Source organism: Enhydra lutris, unplaced genomic scaffold (assembly GCF_002288905.1).
Source record: "Enhydra lutris kenyoni isolate GAN:26980312 unplaced genomic scaffold, ASM228890v2 scaffoldscaffold13, whole genome shotgun sequence".
Classification (NCBI taxonomy): Eukaryota; Metazoa; Chordata; class Mammalia; order Carnivora; family Mustelidae; genus Enhydra; species Enhydra lutris.
The window spans coordinates 55,453,305-55,467,970 of NW_019154097.1; the positions used below are offsets into that span (position 1 = coordinate 55,453,305).

At 56.2% G+C, this 14,666-nt stretch overlaps 1 protein-coding gene across 2 annotated transcripts in view; it reads left to right on the forward strand.

Moving 5' to 3' along the window:
* Positions 1-14,666, forward strand: part of LOC111145649 (chromosome unknown C7orf50 homolog) — a 114,392-nt gene that overhangs the window by 48,236 nt on the left and 51,490 nt on the right. Inside the window, exon 2 of one of the 2 annotated variants that reach the window (XM_022500719.1) lies at positions 10,756-10,769. The exons of the other annotated variant lie outside the window; for it this stretch is intronic. Coding sequence (XP_022356427.1) covers positions 10,756-10,769 — 14 coding nt within the window. The remainder of the gene's footprint in view (positions 1-10,755; positions 10,770-14,666) is intronic. 2 annotated transcript variants of the gene reach the window in all.

A 14,666-nucleotide genomic window follows, 5' to 3' on the forward strand; every position in this document is an offset into this window, starting at 1 on the left:
CCGTCTGCACGCTGGGCTCATTCAAGGAAAGGAAGTTGCCCAAGGATGGGTGGGGCGCACTGGCCCCCAGTGTGCCAGCGACACACAAAGTGGGGTGCTGCTCCCTGCCACTGGCGCCATGCTCCCTCTCCTGTTTTTAACACAGGCATGTGATTCTTTTGCCCCAGGGTGTGGACAAAGGTTGGAATTCTAGCACCTTTATGCCTTCAGGATTGGGACCCAGGGGAAGGCATCCCAGCAGGTGAGACCTGATGCACTTCCGAATCCCTGGCCTTGTGGTGGCCAGCCTGGGAAGCTCAGCAGGCTCTCAGCTTTGCCCCCTTCTGGGCCCAAGGAGCACGGAGCTTCTCCCAGCGCACCGGCTCTGCAGCAGCCTCACCCACCCCACCCACTCTGTCTCAGGCCTGAGCCTTTGCCAGGCTGGGTGGCCGCCAGCCCTCCCCTCACCACCACTTGTGGGTTTTATTCAGAAAGATAATAAAACGTGGAAGTTAATCTTCTCATGAAATTGTCCGTGATGACGGCTCTTCTGGTGAATCTCCCACCCACATCCCTGACTCTTTTGTGTCTCTTCTCTGTTTGTGGCTTCTCTTTGGCCTTGATAGTCCTACCCCTCCCGCCCCAGCCCTGGAGGCTCACCCCCAGAGGGGAGCGATTGGGGGGCAGGGCTCGTGGGAATCGGGGCCTTTGCTGACAAGCCGAGTGTTCACTGCTGCATATTGTGGGAAGCACTTTACATGGGATGATTTCCTCAAACCGTAGTTCTCTACAGGAGGTAGAGACAGTTGAAATCCCATGTTGTGGTGGAGATGAGCACGTCACAGAACAATGGGGTCATTCGTTCAGTGAGCCAGTAGGTTACGATGGCGTCAAGATCGGAACCTGATGGTTTGGCCCAAGAACCTGTACACTTTTAAAATTTACATGCAACAAAACTTACCCTTTTTGGTGTATACCACGGATGTATCTGGTCACGTAAATGCCACCACGCACAGTGGATAGACGGGTCCATCACCCTCTAGATTCCTCTGTGCCATTTCTTGGTGCTCAGCCCGTCCCTGTGCCACACCCAAGGCAACCCCGCACTGTTGTCCCTCCCATTCAGACACTGCCAGGACATCACAGGAGCGGACTCTGGGTGCCTTCTGTGTCTGGCACGTTCCTACTGGGCAGCGGACGTCGGAGGCTCCCCGATGATGCACGGGCAGAGCTCACTCTTTGCTGTCGCTGAGCCGCGTCCCAGCCGCGCGTCTGCCGTTCCGCTGACGTGGGGGCCATTTCCAGGTGTGGGTGCTTACAAACCAGCCACTTGAAATATTTGTGTATACGTTTTTATATATGAGCATATATATCACCTTGTAGGTGAGCAGAAAACTTTTTCTCTTGGGTGAATACTTAGGTGCGGGATTGCTAGGTCTTGCTTTTTTAAGAATTTTATTTGGTAAATTTGACATGGTTCACGTTATAATACGGTGTGCGGCGTGTGGCTGTGATACAGTGACGTGTTGATGATCAGCCCGAGCTCATCAGCAGTGCAGTAGGGCCCTGGATCAGTCACTTCCTGTTTCTTGTCTGTGCCCTCGCTGGACCCCCTTCCCATCCTTTCACTGGTTTGTTCTTGTTTTTGTAAGATTGATTGATTGATTTGAGAGAGAGAGAAGGTGCGTGCTAGTGTGGGAGGGGCAGAGGGAGAGGGAGAGAGAATTTCCAGCAGACTCCCCACTGAGCGTGGAGCCCTACGTGGGACTCAGTCTCATGACCCTGAGATCATGACCTGAGCCGAAACCAAGGGTTGGAGCTGACTTAGCTGACTATGCCCCCCAGGTGCCCTGGTCTGCTTTTTAAATAGCTTTAAATTCTTTCGACTGCGCGGCTGTGGTGTCCTATGGTACTTGTCCTCTCTGCCTCGCGGAGCGTGGCGTGCTGCGGGCCCGTGTGTGCTGCTGTGAAGGGCAATGTGTCCTCCCTCCCGGCCAGGTGCTGTCCCACTGTGTGCGTGTGTGCTGCACCGTCTCGGTCCGTGCAGCTGCTGATGGGCGCTGGGCTCGTGTCTGCAAGTGTGAGTCAGACTTGCGAGGCTGCCGGTGTTCGCCTGAGAGGCTGTGATATTTTGTGTCCCCTGCCAGAGCCTACGCTTTCCAGCACAGGTCTTAGCTGAGGCTCCGAATTCCCCTAGAAGCCAGCCTGACCCTCTGAGGCACAACCCTACCTTGTTCTGGTGCCAGTTTCAGGCCAAGAACCAGGGCTTTGGGGGCCCTCTTCTGAGTCACATGAAAGGGCTGCCAGGGTCCAGCTCTGGGGTCCCCTGGGAGCTCTCTGAGGCCAGAGCCTTGAGAATTTTGTGTTCTTTACAGCAACTTGTGGCTGTAGCTCCTTAAATAGGCTTTCAGAGTGGGAGGGGCGTGTGGGGCGGCTTTCTGAGGGTTTGTGCACCCTTGGCCCCCCTGGGACCTAGGTGGCCATCCAGCCTGTGCTCCGCTGGGCCCTCTCCCAGCAGCCCCTCCTCACACGTTCTGTGTTACAGGCCCACATTTATGTCCCTAGGAGCTCTGCTCAGGCACTGAGCAGCGGGGTGGTTCAATGTTTTCCCTGCATCCACATGGCCCTTCTTGTCATCCCCGTGGACGAGCAACAACTCTAGTTGCTAGGACCTCCCCACTGTGGATGCTTACGGAGTCTCTGAAGTTTTAATGTCCTTTTTTGCTGGGTGCTTTCCAGTTCTGGGCTCATTTCACATGTGATCCCAGAAAAGCTTGCAAACTCTTTCTATATGGAAAGAGCGTAAGCCTTTGAGGTCAGGATTCTGCTCGGTGACCATGCTGTGTCCTCAGCCTGGCCAGCGCGACCCTCTGCCTGGGGCTCCCCATGGCCCCGTCAGTCTCAGATGTGAACCTCTGGGCAACTGTCGCCAGGACTCCCGTCACTCATGAGCTCTGGCTATGGCTGTCTCTCCACCACCAGCTCCTGACGTTGCAGGTACATGAGAATGTGGTGGGCACACTCCCTGCTCCATGTTCATCTAGTGAGTTACAGGACGGAGCACAGGGAAGGGAAACTGCTTCTTGTCCCTGCCCCTTGGGAGGATTCCTTCCTACTCTGTCCCAAGGCACCAACCCCATTCCCTCTTGGCCAGCTCTTCCCGCTCTCGCTCCCTCTGGCAGGACTTGGCTTTTTTAGCGCCTTCTGGTCTTGGCTGCGTAAATGTTTCCATTCCATCCCAGTCTTCTGTGCTCCTGGCCGACAGGCAGCCGTGGGCCTGATGAGTCACCGTTCAGCCCATACATGGCCAAGCCCTGTGCTGTCCAGCCTGGCCAGCTTTACGGTGCTGTGGTGTGGGGAGCACGAGCTTTTGTGGACACTGGGCTTAGGGTACCACCCAAGACTCGGGCCAGATGGCATGTGGGAGCCATCCACAGGCTCCCACCTCTAGACCCCACCTGGGGGCTGGGAAGGGAGTGTGACCAGCTGTGCGGCCCCGCTTACCCATACTGCGTTCGTGGGGACCTGGTACCAGACGTCTCCTTCCTCTCCTTCCTGGTGGTCCTAAGGTGTGAATACCTGAGCCATTCTGAATGTCTTCTATGGATTTTGGGGGAAAATAACTTCACGGAAGTGTGAAGATGAAAAGGTTTCCACTTTGCTCCTTTTGTGTCTTCTGAGACCACACTTACATGCACACATGTGCCTCCAGGAGACACAGCTGCTCCCTGTCTGACCCGGTGCTGGGCAGTCCGTTCCTCACACAGTGGACGTCCCTGCCTGGACAGGGACTGCCTCGCCGCCATCCCTGCAGCTTTCGTGGACACATCTTGTGTCCCTGTGTTAAGTCAGAGGCTGGAGCCCTCCATGAGAGGCTTATCTGTGTGAGGGCTGAGCTCCGGACCTCTGCGTGCTCACGGGATCTTCCTCTGACACACACCGCACTCCCTGATGTCCCTGTGGCCTCTCAGCAGCCGTTCAGGGACACAGTGAGAGCCCCTTGTCTGTACTCAAGGGCCCTTCTTTTCAGACCCACCTCCCCCCAGACCACCACCATGAGAAGCTTCCCACTGGTTCAGACGGTTCCGAGGGCAGAGATGATGGGGGTCTCCTGGCCTAGGGATGCCCATTTGTGTCTGCTGGCCGCCCTGTGGGCCTAGGTGTTTGCCAGCATGTCCCAGTGCCCTGGGAGCAGCCATTCCCCCGCAGAGCTGAGCCTGAGAGAACTGCGCTCCAGCAAACCCACCCCTGGTCTAGAGATGCACACTCCATCCACCTGTCCCCCCACACTTACCGAGCGCTTACGAGGAGCCTGGCCCTGGCCGCCAGGTACCACTGTCCTGTCCTCATGGGACATGAGGACATGTGCCTTAGCTCGAGAACACCTGGCCCCTGGACCTCCAGAACCTCTGGGGACAGGCTAGGCTGTCCCCTCGCACGGTGAGCAAGACCGTGCACCCTACGGAGCATCGCGCCAGCAGGGCCTGCTGTAGGGTTTGGGCTTGGGTGGGTGATTTGGAGGAGGGTCTGAGGAAGTGGGCTCTCTCTGTCAGAAAGCAAGGGCTGTACCACCACCAGGGTCCTCAGTGGTCCTACCTGATGGGGATGTGGCATCTTTGGTAAAGGGGCAGAGCGCACACTTGCACCGGATGGGAGGGTGTGGCTGTTCTGTGGCCTTTTGCTGCGTGCTTCGTGCCGGTCCCAGGACTACATGCCACTGTGCTGTGGCACACTGCACGGCCAGGTTGGCGGCTAGACCCTGGTTTTGTTTCTGTCCTCCCCAAACAGCCCCTGTGGCGATGCCACGTCCTGCTCTGGACCACAGCACCTGGCCGCCACATGGCCCTGCGGACCCCTCCCCGGCAGTCTCTGCCCTGCCGTCCCCAGCTGTTTCGTCCAGCCCCACCCTCCTCGGCCCTGACCCTCCTCGGGGCCCTGACTGAGGGGCACATGCAAAGCCCAGCCCTGTTACCGGAGGTCCTGGAGGGCTGTGCTCCATGGGCTTCCGCTGCTGCCCTGCCCCAGCAGCCCCTCTGTGAGGTGGACAGCCCCACATCTCACTCCATAGGCCTGTGGTATTAGACAGATGAATGAGCTCCTGGGTGTGTGTCCGCAGCATGGCACCCCTGAGCGCCTTTAGGAAGATTTTGTCAGACCAGGTGGCACGTGGAGGGCACTTGGGTGGTTCCTTTCCACTTACAGAGAGGAGTCAGGTAGTCTTAGAGACCCTTTCATTCCATGCCATACTGAGTGGCCCTGAACACAAAGCATGCCTTGTGCAGAAGGCTGGCTGCCCTGCTTGCCTGGAAAACTCAGGCCTTTCCTTCCTTCCTAGGCTCCTCCCTCTGGGCGGAAACACCGCAGGGTCTGGGTGCCCTGCCCCGCTCCCGCCACGGTTCTGGAAAGGGGCCCCCCATCCCAAGCTTCATATCCCATGAAACCTATATGTTCCAGATGTGCCTCCTGAAAGACGTTCGCTGTCCTCTGCCAGAATGGAATCTCTCCCATTGCACCCTGGGATGGAGAGCTGGTGTGAGGGTGTGCCTCTGGCGGCTCTGGTCAGCACCCAGATGTGTGTGCGGACAGTTGACAGGCCTCTCCCAGCTCTGTCCTCAGGCCACAGAACTAGAGCCACTGTGGGTCTTTCCTTATGAGGGGACCTGAGTGCTCTGCGCAATCACTTACAGGTTGAAATGCTGGCAAAATAAATCTCATTTTCGTTTTCACTGGAGCCAAGCTATTGCATAAAGAAGCCTTCGTTTTCAGAGAGAAATGGCACTTAGCTGTGAAATCACCCTCAGCCCACACTGTCATCCCGCGCTCAGGCCACAGTCCCCGGGGTGGGGGCCCCCAGAGGCAGGGAGAGAGAGAAAGCCAAGAGGGCAGGCAGCTCACCTGGGCAAGGCGCGCACGCCGTGTCTGTCTCCAGTCCTGCCTGTGCTCTGTGCTCACAGGGACGGCAGTCACAGACCGTCGCTCCTGTATGGAAGACAGGAATCCAGCTGAAGTCGTTGTAACCACACACACTGCATTTTAAGCAGAGTGTGGTTTGGCCACGTGACCCAGAAAAATTCAGCTCGGCCCACGTAGAGAGGTAGCTTTGCCTCGCAGACAGAAAAAGTGAGGTGTGTGCCTTCCCTCCCGGGGTCTGTGGGCATCCAGCGGTTTCCCTGCAGACTCCACACACTGGCCCGTTCACGAGACGGTCCCTCCCAGAAGGCAGGCAACGTCTGCAACTTAAAATAGGACCTAAAACCCCACCCATAACACAGGGAAAAGTGTTCCCAACCTGTGTAGCCCAAGGAAAGTCCCCCAAAGCCTTTCCCTTAGTGCGTTCCACCCCAGCCGGGCACTGCCCTCTGTCCTCCAGCAGCAGGGTGGATCAGCAAGCCAGAGGCCTGAGCACACAGCCTTGTAGGCCTGGGCCTGGGCCTGGAGCCTCCGTTGGGGTCAGGCAGAGTCAGGATGCTGTTACCTGCAAGGGTCTTCCACATCTGATCACTGTGCCCTGGCAAGGGTCTGGGTACAGGGCAGGTAAGAATCGCGGAGGGAGAATGGTCCGGAGCACTGGGGGAGTGAGGAAGTAGCCTCGGGGGCCCCAGATCCCTGAAGGAGATGACCTGCGTAAAGGAAGCAGGAGCTCAACATGGACCTGGAGGCTGGTGAGGCTTCCCTGGCAGCTGTCCCCAGGCCAGCCCCGGCTGGAGACATGACACGCAGAGCCCTCCTTACGTGTCTGCACCCATGGCAGCTGGCCCTGTGTAAGATCGAGGAGCACTTGGGGGACGTTGCGTGTAGCACCCAGCCCACTGGGGTCCTGATGGCATCCACAGCCGCGTGAGCTCCAGGGAAAACCTGCCGAGGCTCCAGGGAGGCAGAGAGTACCCTGGGAGCCCCCTCAGTCACTGAGCCCAGACTGGGGCCAGGGACCACGTGTCGTCTGATGTCTCTTACAACTTGGACTCCCCACGTGGGTCCTGCTGTGTTGTTGCTGATGAGCACCTGAGAGCAAGCCACCCTGGGGCCTCTGTGCCGAGAGCCTTGAGTCCAAGCAGGGCTTAGGAGCTTGCTTAGCAGTGGATAAGCCTCGCCGAGGTTTGAGGACTGCTGACCAGGGCTAATCTCCTTTCCAGATGGGAGACCTGAGGCTTGGACAGGGGCAGCTGGGTCTCTGTCAGTGTCGCTGGCCAGTATTCGCTGCTCAGCTCCCAGGGTGGCGAGGTGCCTTGCCGTTAGAGGCGCATGGCCATCAGCTCTGCCCACTGGTACCTGCAGGGAGGCCCCCAGCCTGGAGTAAGGCCCTGACAAGAGTGCGTGGCCGCAGGGGAAGTGAGGCCCCCAGCCCCTAGCACACAAGCAAGCAGAGGCACCCTGAGCTACTGTGTGGCTGGCACGCCTCCCTCAGCCTCCCGGTATCCAAGCCCTTATGCACGACCCCAGCCAGCTCTCTGGGCTCTGAGTCTGAACGGACTGCTTGAAGCTGGTGGCCGTGGGCCTCCCGCGCTTAGTCTTGTGAATGGGTTTATAGAACTGCGCCTGCTTGTTGGAAGGGTGCCTTGGGACAATGGAGCTGGTGGGTGGGCCTCATCAGGCTCCTCAGAAGCCTGGCTGGGGATGGGGGTGCGGTGGGAGCCCTGCCTATGTGGATGGTGCTCATGTGTGGGTTCTCCTGCGTCGTGGGGGCATTGCTCCCGTAAGTGAGATCTGGGGCCCCCCAGGCAGAGTGAGTTCCCAGGGAGCAGCAACCACCTCTGTCTTAGGCTCTGGGGCATCCTGTCTCCTGCTTACATGAGTTCAGGGCTTGGGGGTTTTGAGAGCCCCAATTTAGAGAAGTAAGCCTACCCTCTGGGCTCTCCCAGCCTTGTGGGGAAACGTCTGAGCTACTGGCCCAGCTGGCCTCTCCCCGCCCTGACCTCCTGGTCTTCCGTTAAGCTGAGAAAACCACACTGTCTTCCCCAGCTGCGTCCGCTGGGAGGCCTGGTGTATGGTTTGGCTCCGTTCTGCAATGTCCAGAAATGTGTTCCATCTGTGCCGCGGCTGCTGCTGGCAGACAGGCAGTGTCCGCCTCCAGGCCGCGAGCTCGCACTGCCGGCCGCCGGCTGCTAGGCCATGAGAACCACCACGACACTGGAGCCTCCTGTTCTCGTGGGCACCTTGCCCGCTGGGCCCAGCCCCCTACTTGCCAGGGCTCCCACCGAGCCATCGAGATTCGGGATGAACAGAGCTGCTAAGAGAAGTACCCGCACACAAAGCCTGAATTTCTGGTGCGGAGTGGAGGGGAGAGCCCGAGGCGTTGAGATGGGGGTTGTGAGGGCGGGCCGGCTAGCTCCCAGCTCCCGTTCGCTCCGGCCAGAGGGCAGCAAGTCCAGCAGCTCTGCACAGGGTATCTGAGGGTTAGAGGAGTTGGCAGTCCTAGACATGTGAAGCCAGAGACCATCTGTAAACACAGGTTTCTGCCACACAGTGTGACCTGCACAAAGAGAGGGTCCCACATGGGTCTGAGTTGGGCCGGCCTCTGCAGCCCAGCCCCAGGACCATCCTGGTCTGGATCCCTCTCCAGCCCACTGTCCATCTATCTCCGGACACCCCAGCACCCTCCTCCTGGGGTGCCTCGAGGCCTTGTCCCCGCCTTCTGTCACATCCTGTCTTTGCATTTCCGTGGATCTGATTTACTCCCCTAGGTCTGTGTGCTTCATATCAGGGTTGGGGTGTAGGAGGACATGATTTCCGGGGCGGAGCGCTGTGCCGCCTCGTTCCTGGCCTGGCCCATCCCCTGTGTGCCCCCACGCTCCCTCAGTGCCAAGGGCAGACACTGGCGAAGAGGTTGGAGTGTGTTGGAGCTCTGCACACGCAGAGTGCATGCAGATAACTGGACGTGAGTGAAAGTGGGAAAGAAGGTGTGCCCACGGCGCCTGCCTGTCAGCCGGCAGCATTGTTCCGCTTGCACGGGAACTGGCAGCGGTCTCCCAGTGCCCACTGCTCCTCCTGTGTTCCTGGCCCCGTGTTGAGAAGGCGATGGAACAGCCCGTTCAGGGAGCAGTGGCTCTCCTGCCCACCCCTCTGTCCCAGAACACACTGTCTTGGGACGTGTTGTCTTTGTGTGTGAGCACGGGATGGTCAGGCTTCATGTTCTCTGCAGTGAGAGCATCTATCCTGGGCTTTGCCCACGGCCCAGCCCCAGTTGTGGATGTGACTGTGCTGTAGTGCGTGGCCTCCAGAATCTGGCACACCCACAGTCACCCCATGTTTGTGGCAGCTCTCCTCACAGTGGCTGCGGTGGGAGCGGCCTGAGGGTCAGTGGAGGAACGGATAAGAAACATATCCCCATGTGGTATACAGAAAGGAGTGGTGGACTGATGCCTCCCCCAGGCGTGAGGGACCTTAGCAGCGGCCGCTCCATGGGAGAAGCCTGCCCCAGGGGACCTTGTGTTCTGTGACTCCCCTGAGAGTTGTGTCCGGGAGAAGCCAGTCCACACAGACAGGAGGATGAGTGCTTGCAAGGCGCTGTGGGAGCCGCCTCATGTATCCTGTTCTGAAATACCGGCACCGATGGCCCCTGTGTGTGTCTCGACTTTTGTCACTAAGACATTTGTACATGTTTAAAATTGGCTTTATTTGAGACAGATGCCATGTAACTCCACTGTTATGAAAATGCGGGTCACTGACACTAGAAGCCCTAACCGTGGCCCACTCCAGCGGCCGCTCCGTCACCTTGAGGGGTCTCACCGGTACGTCTGTGGCCATCCCTGTACTGGACTTCTGGCTCTGCTCGCCACCAGGCTGTTTGTTTTGCTTTCCTTGTCCTGCTGCTGTGTGGTCAGCAAGAAGAGGAGAGAGTAGGCTGATTACTGACTGATTCATTTCAGTTCCAGCCCAGGCCACAGCGTGTTTCTCCGCGACTATGGGGGACGATGGGAGCCTTGGCAGGCATGCCCACAGGTGCTCCCAGGACAGGGAGCTGAGCCAGAGCCGCAACAGGCAGTCCATGCTCATCTGGCCTCATGGTCACCCGAGAGCCTTGGAGTGAACCCATAGTGCCAAGTAACGGGGCCTTTTCAAACTCTGGGGGGACTTGCTTGGGGTGTTTGGACAAATGTTTTCCTGAAGAAAACCATGTTCAGGTTATTTGTGGTCTGAACCTGGCTTCCAACACCCACGGCCTATCTCTACAGCCATGCAGCGAGCGCAGTCCTACCCTTAGGGCCCCAGTGTTCGGCCCGGTCAGCCCTGTCTGGCAGACCATCTCCTCACAGATGAGGAGCCGCGCGTGCAGAGGTCAGAGGTGTCCACAGAGGCTTGGGGGGAGTGCGGGCTCCTCCTCCTGAGGGGTGGGGACAAGGGGCGGGCACTTTTCTGGAGTGCCCTTTGCACCATGTAGAATTGTGAGTCCATTGCAGAAGCATTTCGTTGATCTTGGAGCCTTGGGAGCGGGCAGAGCCTCACAGAGACGGGCCCCTCTGTCTGTGACGGAAGCATCTGGATGCTTCAGGCGACGGGCAGCCCCTGAGTGGCAGAGGCTGGACCCATGTGGCCTTCCAGCTGGCCATGCAAGAAAGAGCAGGCCCAGAGGCTGTGGCCCAGAGTGCTTCCCTCCTCCAGACTCCAGCATTCACCTGTGCCTTTTTAGATGGAAACTTTTCTAACAGTTTTTAGAAGGCATGTATAATCTTACGGCTGTGTCTTATGTACCTTTCTAGCCATGGCCCTTCTTTAGCTCCCTGAGGTGTAGGACGCTGCAGTGAGCGCTCAGCTTCACTTGGAGATGAGAAATTCCAGGGAGAGGCTGCCCTGTGGACGGCAGCGTGCCGAGCCTTAACTGCACAGCAGTCCAGCGTCACGGGCCCGCACCTGGCTACTGTCCCTGCAGGTGCCGGTCCTGCTGGCTCCAGCATGGCCACCTGGGGCTGCGTGGACTTGGCGTGGCCAGCGTGTGTGTGTGCATGTGGGCGTACACATATATGCAGGTGCAGACACCCGGCGGACTGAGCACTCGTCTCCACTGCCACCAGGGCTGTGTCTTGGTAAAGGCACAGTTGGCTGCGCATTCTGTGAGCCTTGTGCAGTCTGAGCCTGTGTCTGCAGGGGTAGCTTGTGAAGGACAGTCCCTTCGGGGGATGTGTAGCAGGCTGTCTGCATTTCAGCCGCCGTGAAAAATCACTGAGTTACATCACCAAATGTGACCCACCCAACCCCAACCACATCTGCACTGAAACCCGTGAGAAGCACCCTCTCGTGGCACGAACATGGGTCCCAGTGGCCCAGCGCACCGTGGCCCATAGTCGGCCGCCCTGCTGGGTGAAGGTCTGCCGGCGGCCACTGGATGGAGCTCCACAAACATGCCTGCTCTCCGAGGCTGGAAGGTGGTTCTGAGTCACGGTTGGTCAGCCGAAACTCTAGAATGTCCTGGCTGGTCTCCCGGCATCTCGGGCCCTGGCGTCTTATTTCCCAGGTTCACATGATGTCAACAGCAGATGGGCCGAAAGAGCCTCTTGTTAAGTGGTTTTAAGTATCAGGAGAAAGGTCGAGAATGCAATAGGCACTCAACAGATGCTTTGTGCTGAGGACTCCTGTCTTACAGCACGATTGACAGAACAAGGCAAATCATAAAAAGTCTTTAAACTGTATCTTATTTATTAAGATATTATGGGTATCTTCAAATTCTTTCATTCCTGGATGACTCAGTCACTTTTCAGCTTTATGAGAGCTCATTGTGTGCACAGCATGTTGACCACTTGCCGAGGGGGTCACACCCCACTACCCCCCAGAACTGCTGGGGCCACCAGGACACTCATTCTGTCCTCAGCCCTCAGGATGTGGTCAGCAATCTTTAAATTTTTATTCTCAGGGAAGAGTAACATTTGCAAGAGTTGTAAGGCTGTCTCTGCTGGCCTTCGTGGACAACCTGTATGGTGGTGTTCGCGGTGCACTCTGCCACCATCTGAGGCTGGCCACGAACGGTCATATTACTGTCATTGTAACTGAGGAGCTACAGAGAAACAACCAGAGATGGCAGGATCTGTGTCACTAGGGGAAATGCCAATTTTAGGTTAATACGTTCTGATCTACATCCTATGCCCCTGGAAATACACATTTGAAGAATTCCACAATTGGGTAATACGTATCAAATAATTTAAATCTTCAAATGTGTGGGTTTTTTCTTTAGCAGGTTTTTCTTCCTCATTTATGTAGAATTTTAGGCCAATGGGTACATCATAAGATTTAACAGATGAGAAATGAAAAAGCCCCCAAATTCTCCAACTGATTTTAAATTGAAGAACAGGACTTGTAATTTAGCATCTTACGCATTTATTCCAGGTTTATCCTTTATCAGGTGCTTTCTATAAAAGAATGAATGTTTGACTTATCAACATGTCTGCCCCAAATAGCAGCACGTCTGGTTTCCTATGATAAATTCTATAACCTTCACAAAATAAACCTAAGATTAAACTCATCTTTTGGAATTTTAAGCATGGCAAGATAGATGTGTGTTTGTGAATTAACAAAATTAATGAGCTTGGAACATAACCTTTCACTGGGAGAAATATAGATTGGTCAATTAAAAATATATATATAATCTTTATTTAGCATTGAGTTCACAGTCTACTTTAGCTTTTTCCAAATAGTTCCTCATTCTTCTCTCAGCCCAAAAGTCTTTCCATTTTTTTGGCAAGTTCGCAGAAGCGCTGGAAGCTCCCATACCTGAAAGAGAAGTGTCAGGTCACAGCAGATTGATCCAAGATGAATTTAGCACAAGAATGTGGATGAACAAATGGGAAATGGACAGTAGGTTCTGCAGCATGTGCGGTTGGTGGCAGAGGTGTCCCCAGCAGGGAGAAGAGCGTGTCTCACATCTGTGAGACCTGGGTATGCTGAAGAACCAGTGGTGGGGGTCTTACTTAGAGGTAAGGGTCTGCACGGGAGCCCCATCCTGCCTTGGGCCTGTGCTTCACCAGGAAGAGCTGCCAGGCTGCCACGTGCCTCGGGGGCCCTCTGTCACCAGCACACGTGGGTATTGGGATGGGGGGAGGGACCCCTGGCAGGACCCTCTCGGGCCCCCAGAAGGGGGGTCTGGAGGTCACCAGAAACAAGCCAGTTTGCAACCAGAGACACTGAGAAATGGAAAACAAATCAGTAATTTTAGGTCCCTCTCCTGTTTGAGGGACCCCAGCTGGGGTGAGGGACTGTGCCCCTCCACTCTATGCTCTTGGCATTTCCCTCTCTCCTAGGAGCTCTTTCTCCTCAAGCAAAGAGCAGAACAGGTAAGCAAGGAAAAGGGTCTTTTTATTTGAAATAGCACTGACACTACAAACCAGCCCACCTGCTGGATCCCGTTTCCACTAATAACAGTGCTGGCTTCCTGATCCAAGAGCCTGGCTGTGTGTGGTGGACCTTAGCCTGACCCCGGTCCTGGATCTGCCCCCCAGCTGGGACAGAACTAGAGGTCTAGCAGTAGCAGGCATGTCGGAGGTGGGAGGTTCTTCGGCTGCAATGTTGGGACCCGTGCCGTCACACTGGTCACTTAGGAACACCAGGCTTTCCCAGGGGAGCCATGGCCTCGGGACTACCCACAGTTCAGCTCACAGCTGGAGGAGGGTGGAGGGGGTCAGGCCTGAGGCTTTCAGGATTTGAAAAGAAACTCCAGTGCATCTGAAGACCTACAGCAGCAGTGGCGGGGGGTGGGGTGGGGAGCGCATCCTTGCGTAGAACTAGCACATTCCTGACAGAAGCAACCCGGAGACTTGTCTCCTTCTGCCCCAGATCTACTGCCAGGGCTCCACAGAAGCGGTCTGGACTTTCACAGCTGGCAGGGCCGAGCAGGTCCAGGGCCCTGGCATCCAGTGTACTTTCTGGATCCTGCATGGGCAGACTCTTCACTCAGTCCCATCCCAGCATCCTGGAGGGGATACATTCTGCAGATGGAAAAACAATGGCGACCAAGTCATGGGCTAAATTTCCCAAGAGACCAGGACCAAATGGAGCAACTTCCCTGCATGGAATGTAGCAAAAAATCGAGCCACACTGTTATCCTCAGACCAGATGTGTCAGAACTCAGAAGTTTTCAGGTTATCACAAGTTAGTATGTTAATATCTCCACTAGGGAACTAATATCCAAGATACATAAAGAACCCCTACAACTCAGTAGCAAAATAAAATCTGATTACAAAATGCAGAGGTCAGAAGAGACATTTCTCCAAAGAACACAGCCGGCCAACACATACATGAAAGGCTCTCTGCGCCTCTCACCACCGGGCAGGTGCACATCAGAACCACAGAGGGGGACCCCCCCACACACACACACCTGTTAGGGCGGCCGTCATCAAGAAGACGAGAGAAGAGCTGATGAGGATGTGCAGAAAGGGGAACCCTTGTGCACCATCGGTGAAAATGCAAACTGGTGCAGCCACTCAGTCAACACAGAGGTTCCCCAGAAGTTAAGGAAAGAGAACTCCCCTACGATCTAGTCCTCACACTTGTGGGTATTTACCTGAAGGGCACAAAACCACTAACCGGAAAGATGTCTGCGCCCCCAAGTTCAGTGCATTACTCCCCATGGCCGAGACACAGAAGACACAGGGCGGGGGGCATACACACACATGTAACACACACTACGGAACAACAGCCATAAAAAGGAATGAAGTCTGGCCACTTGCAACAATACGGACGCACCTGGAGGCCACTGTGCTGAG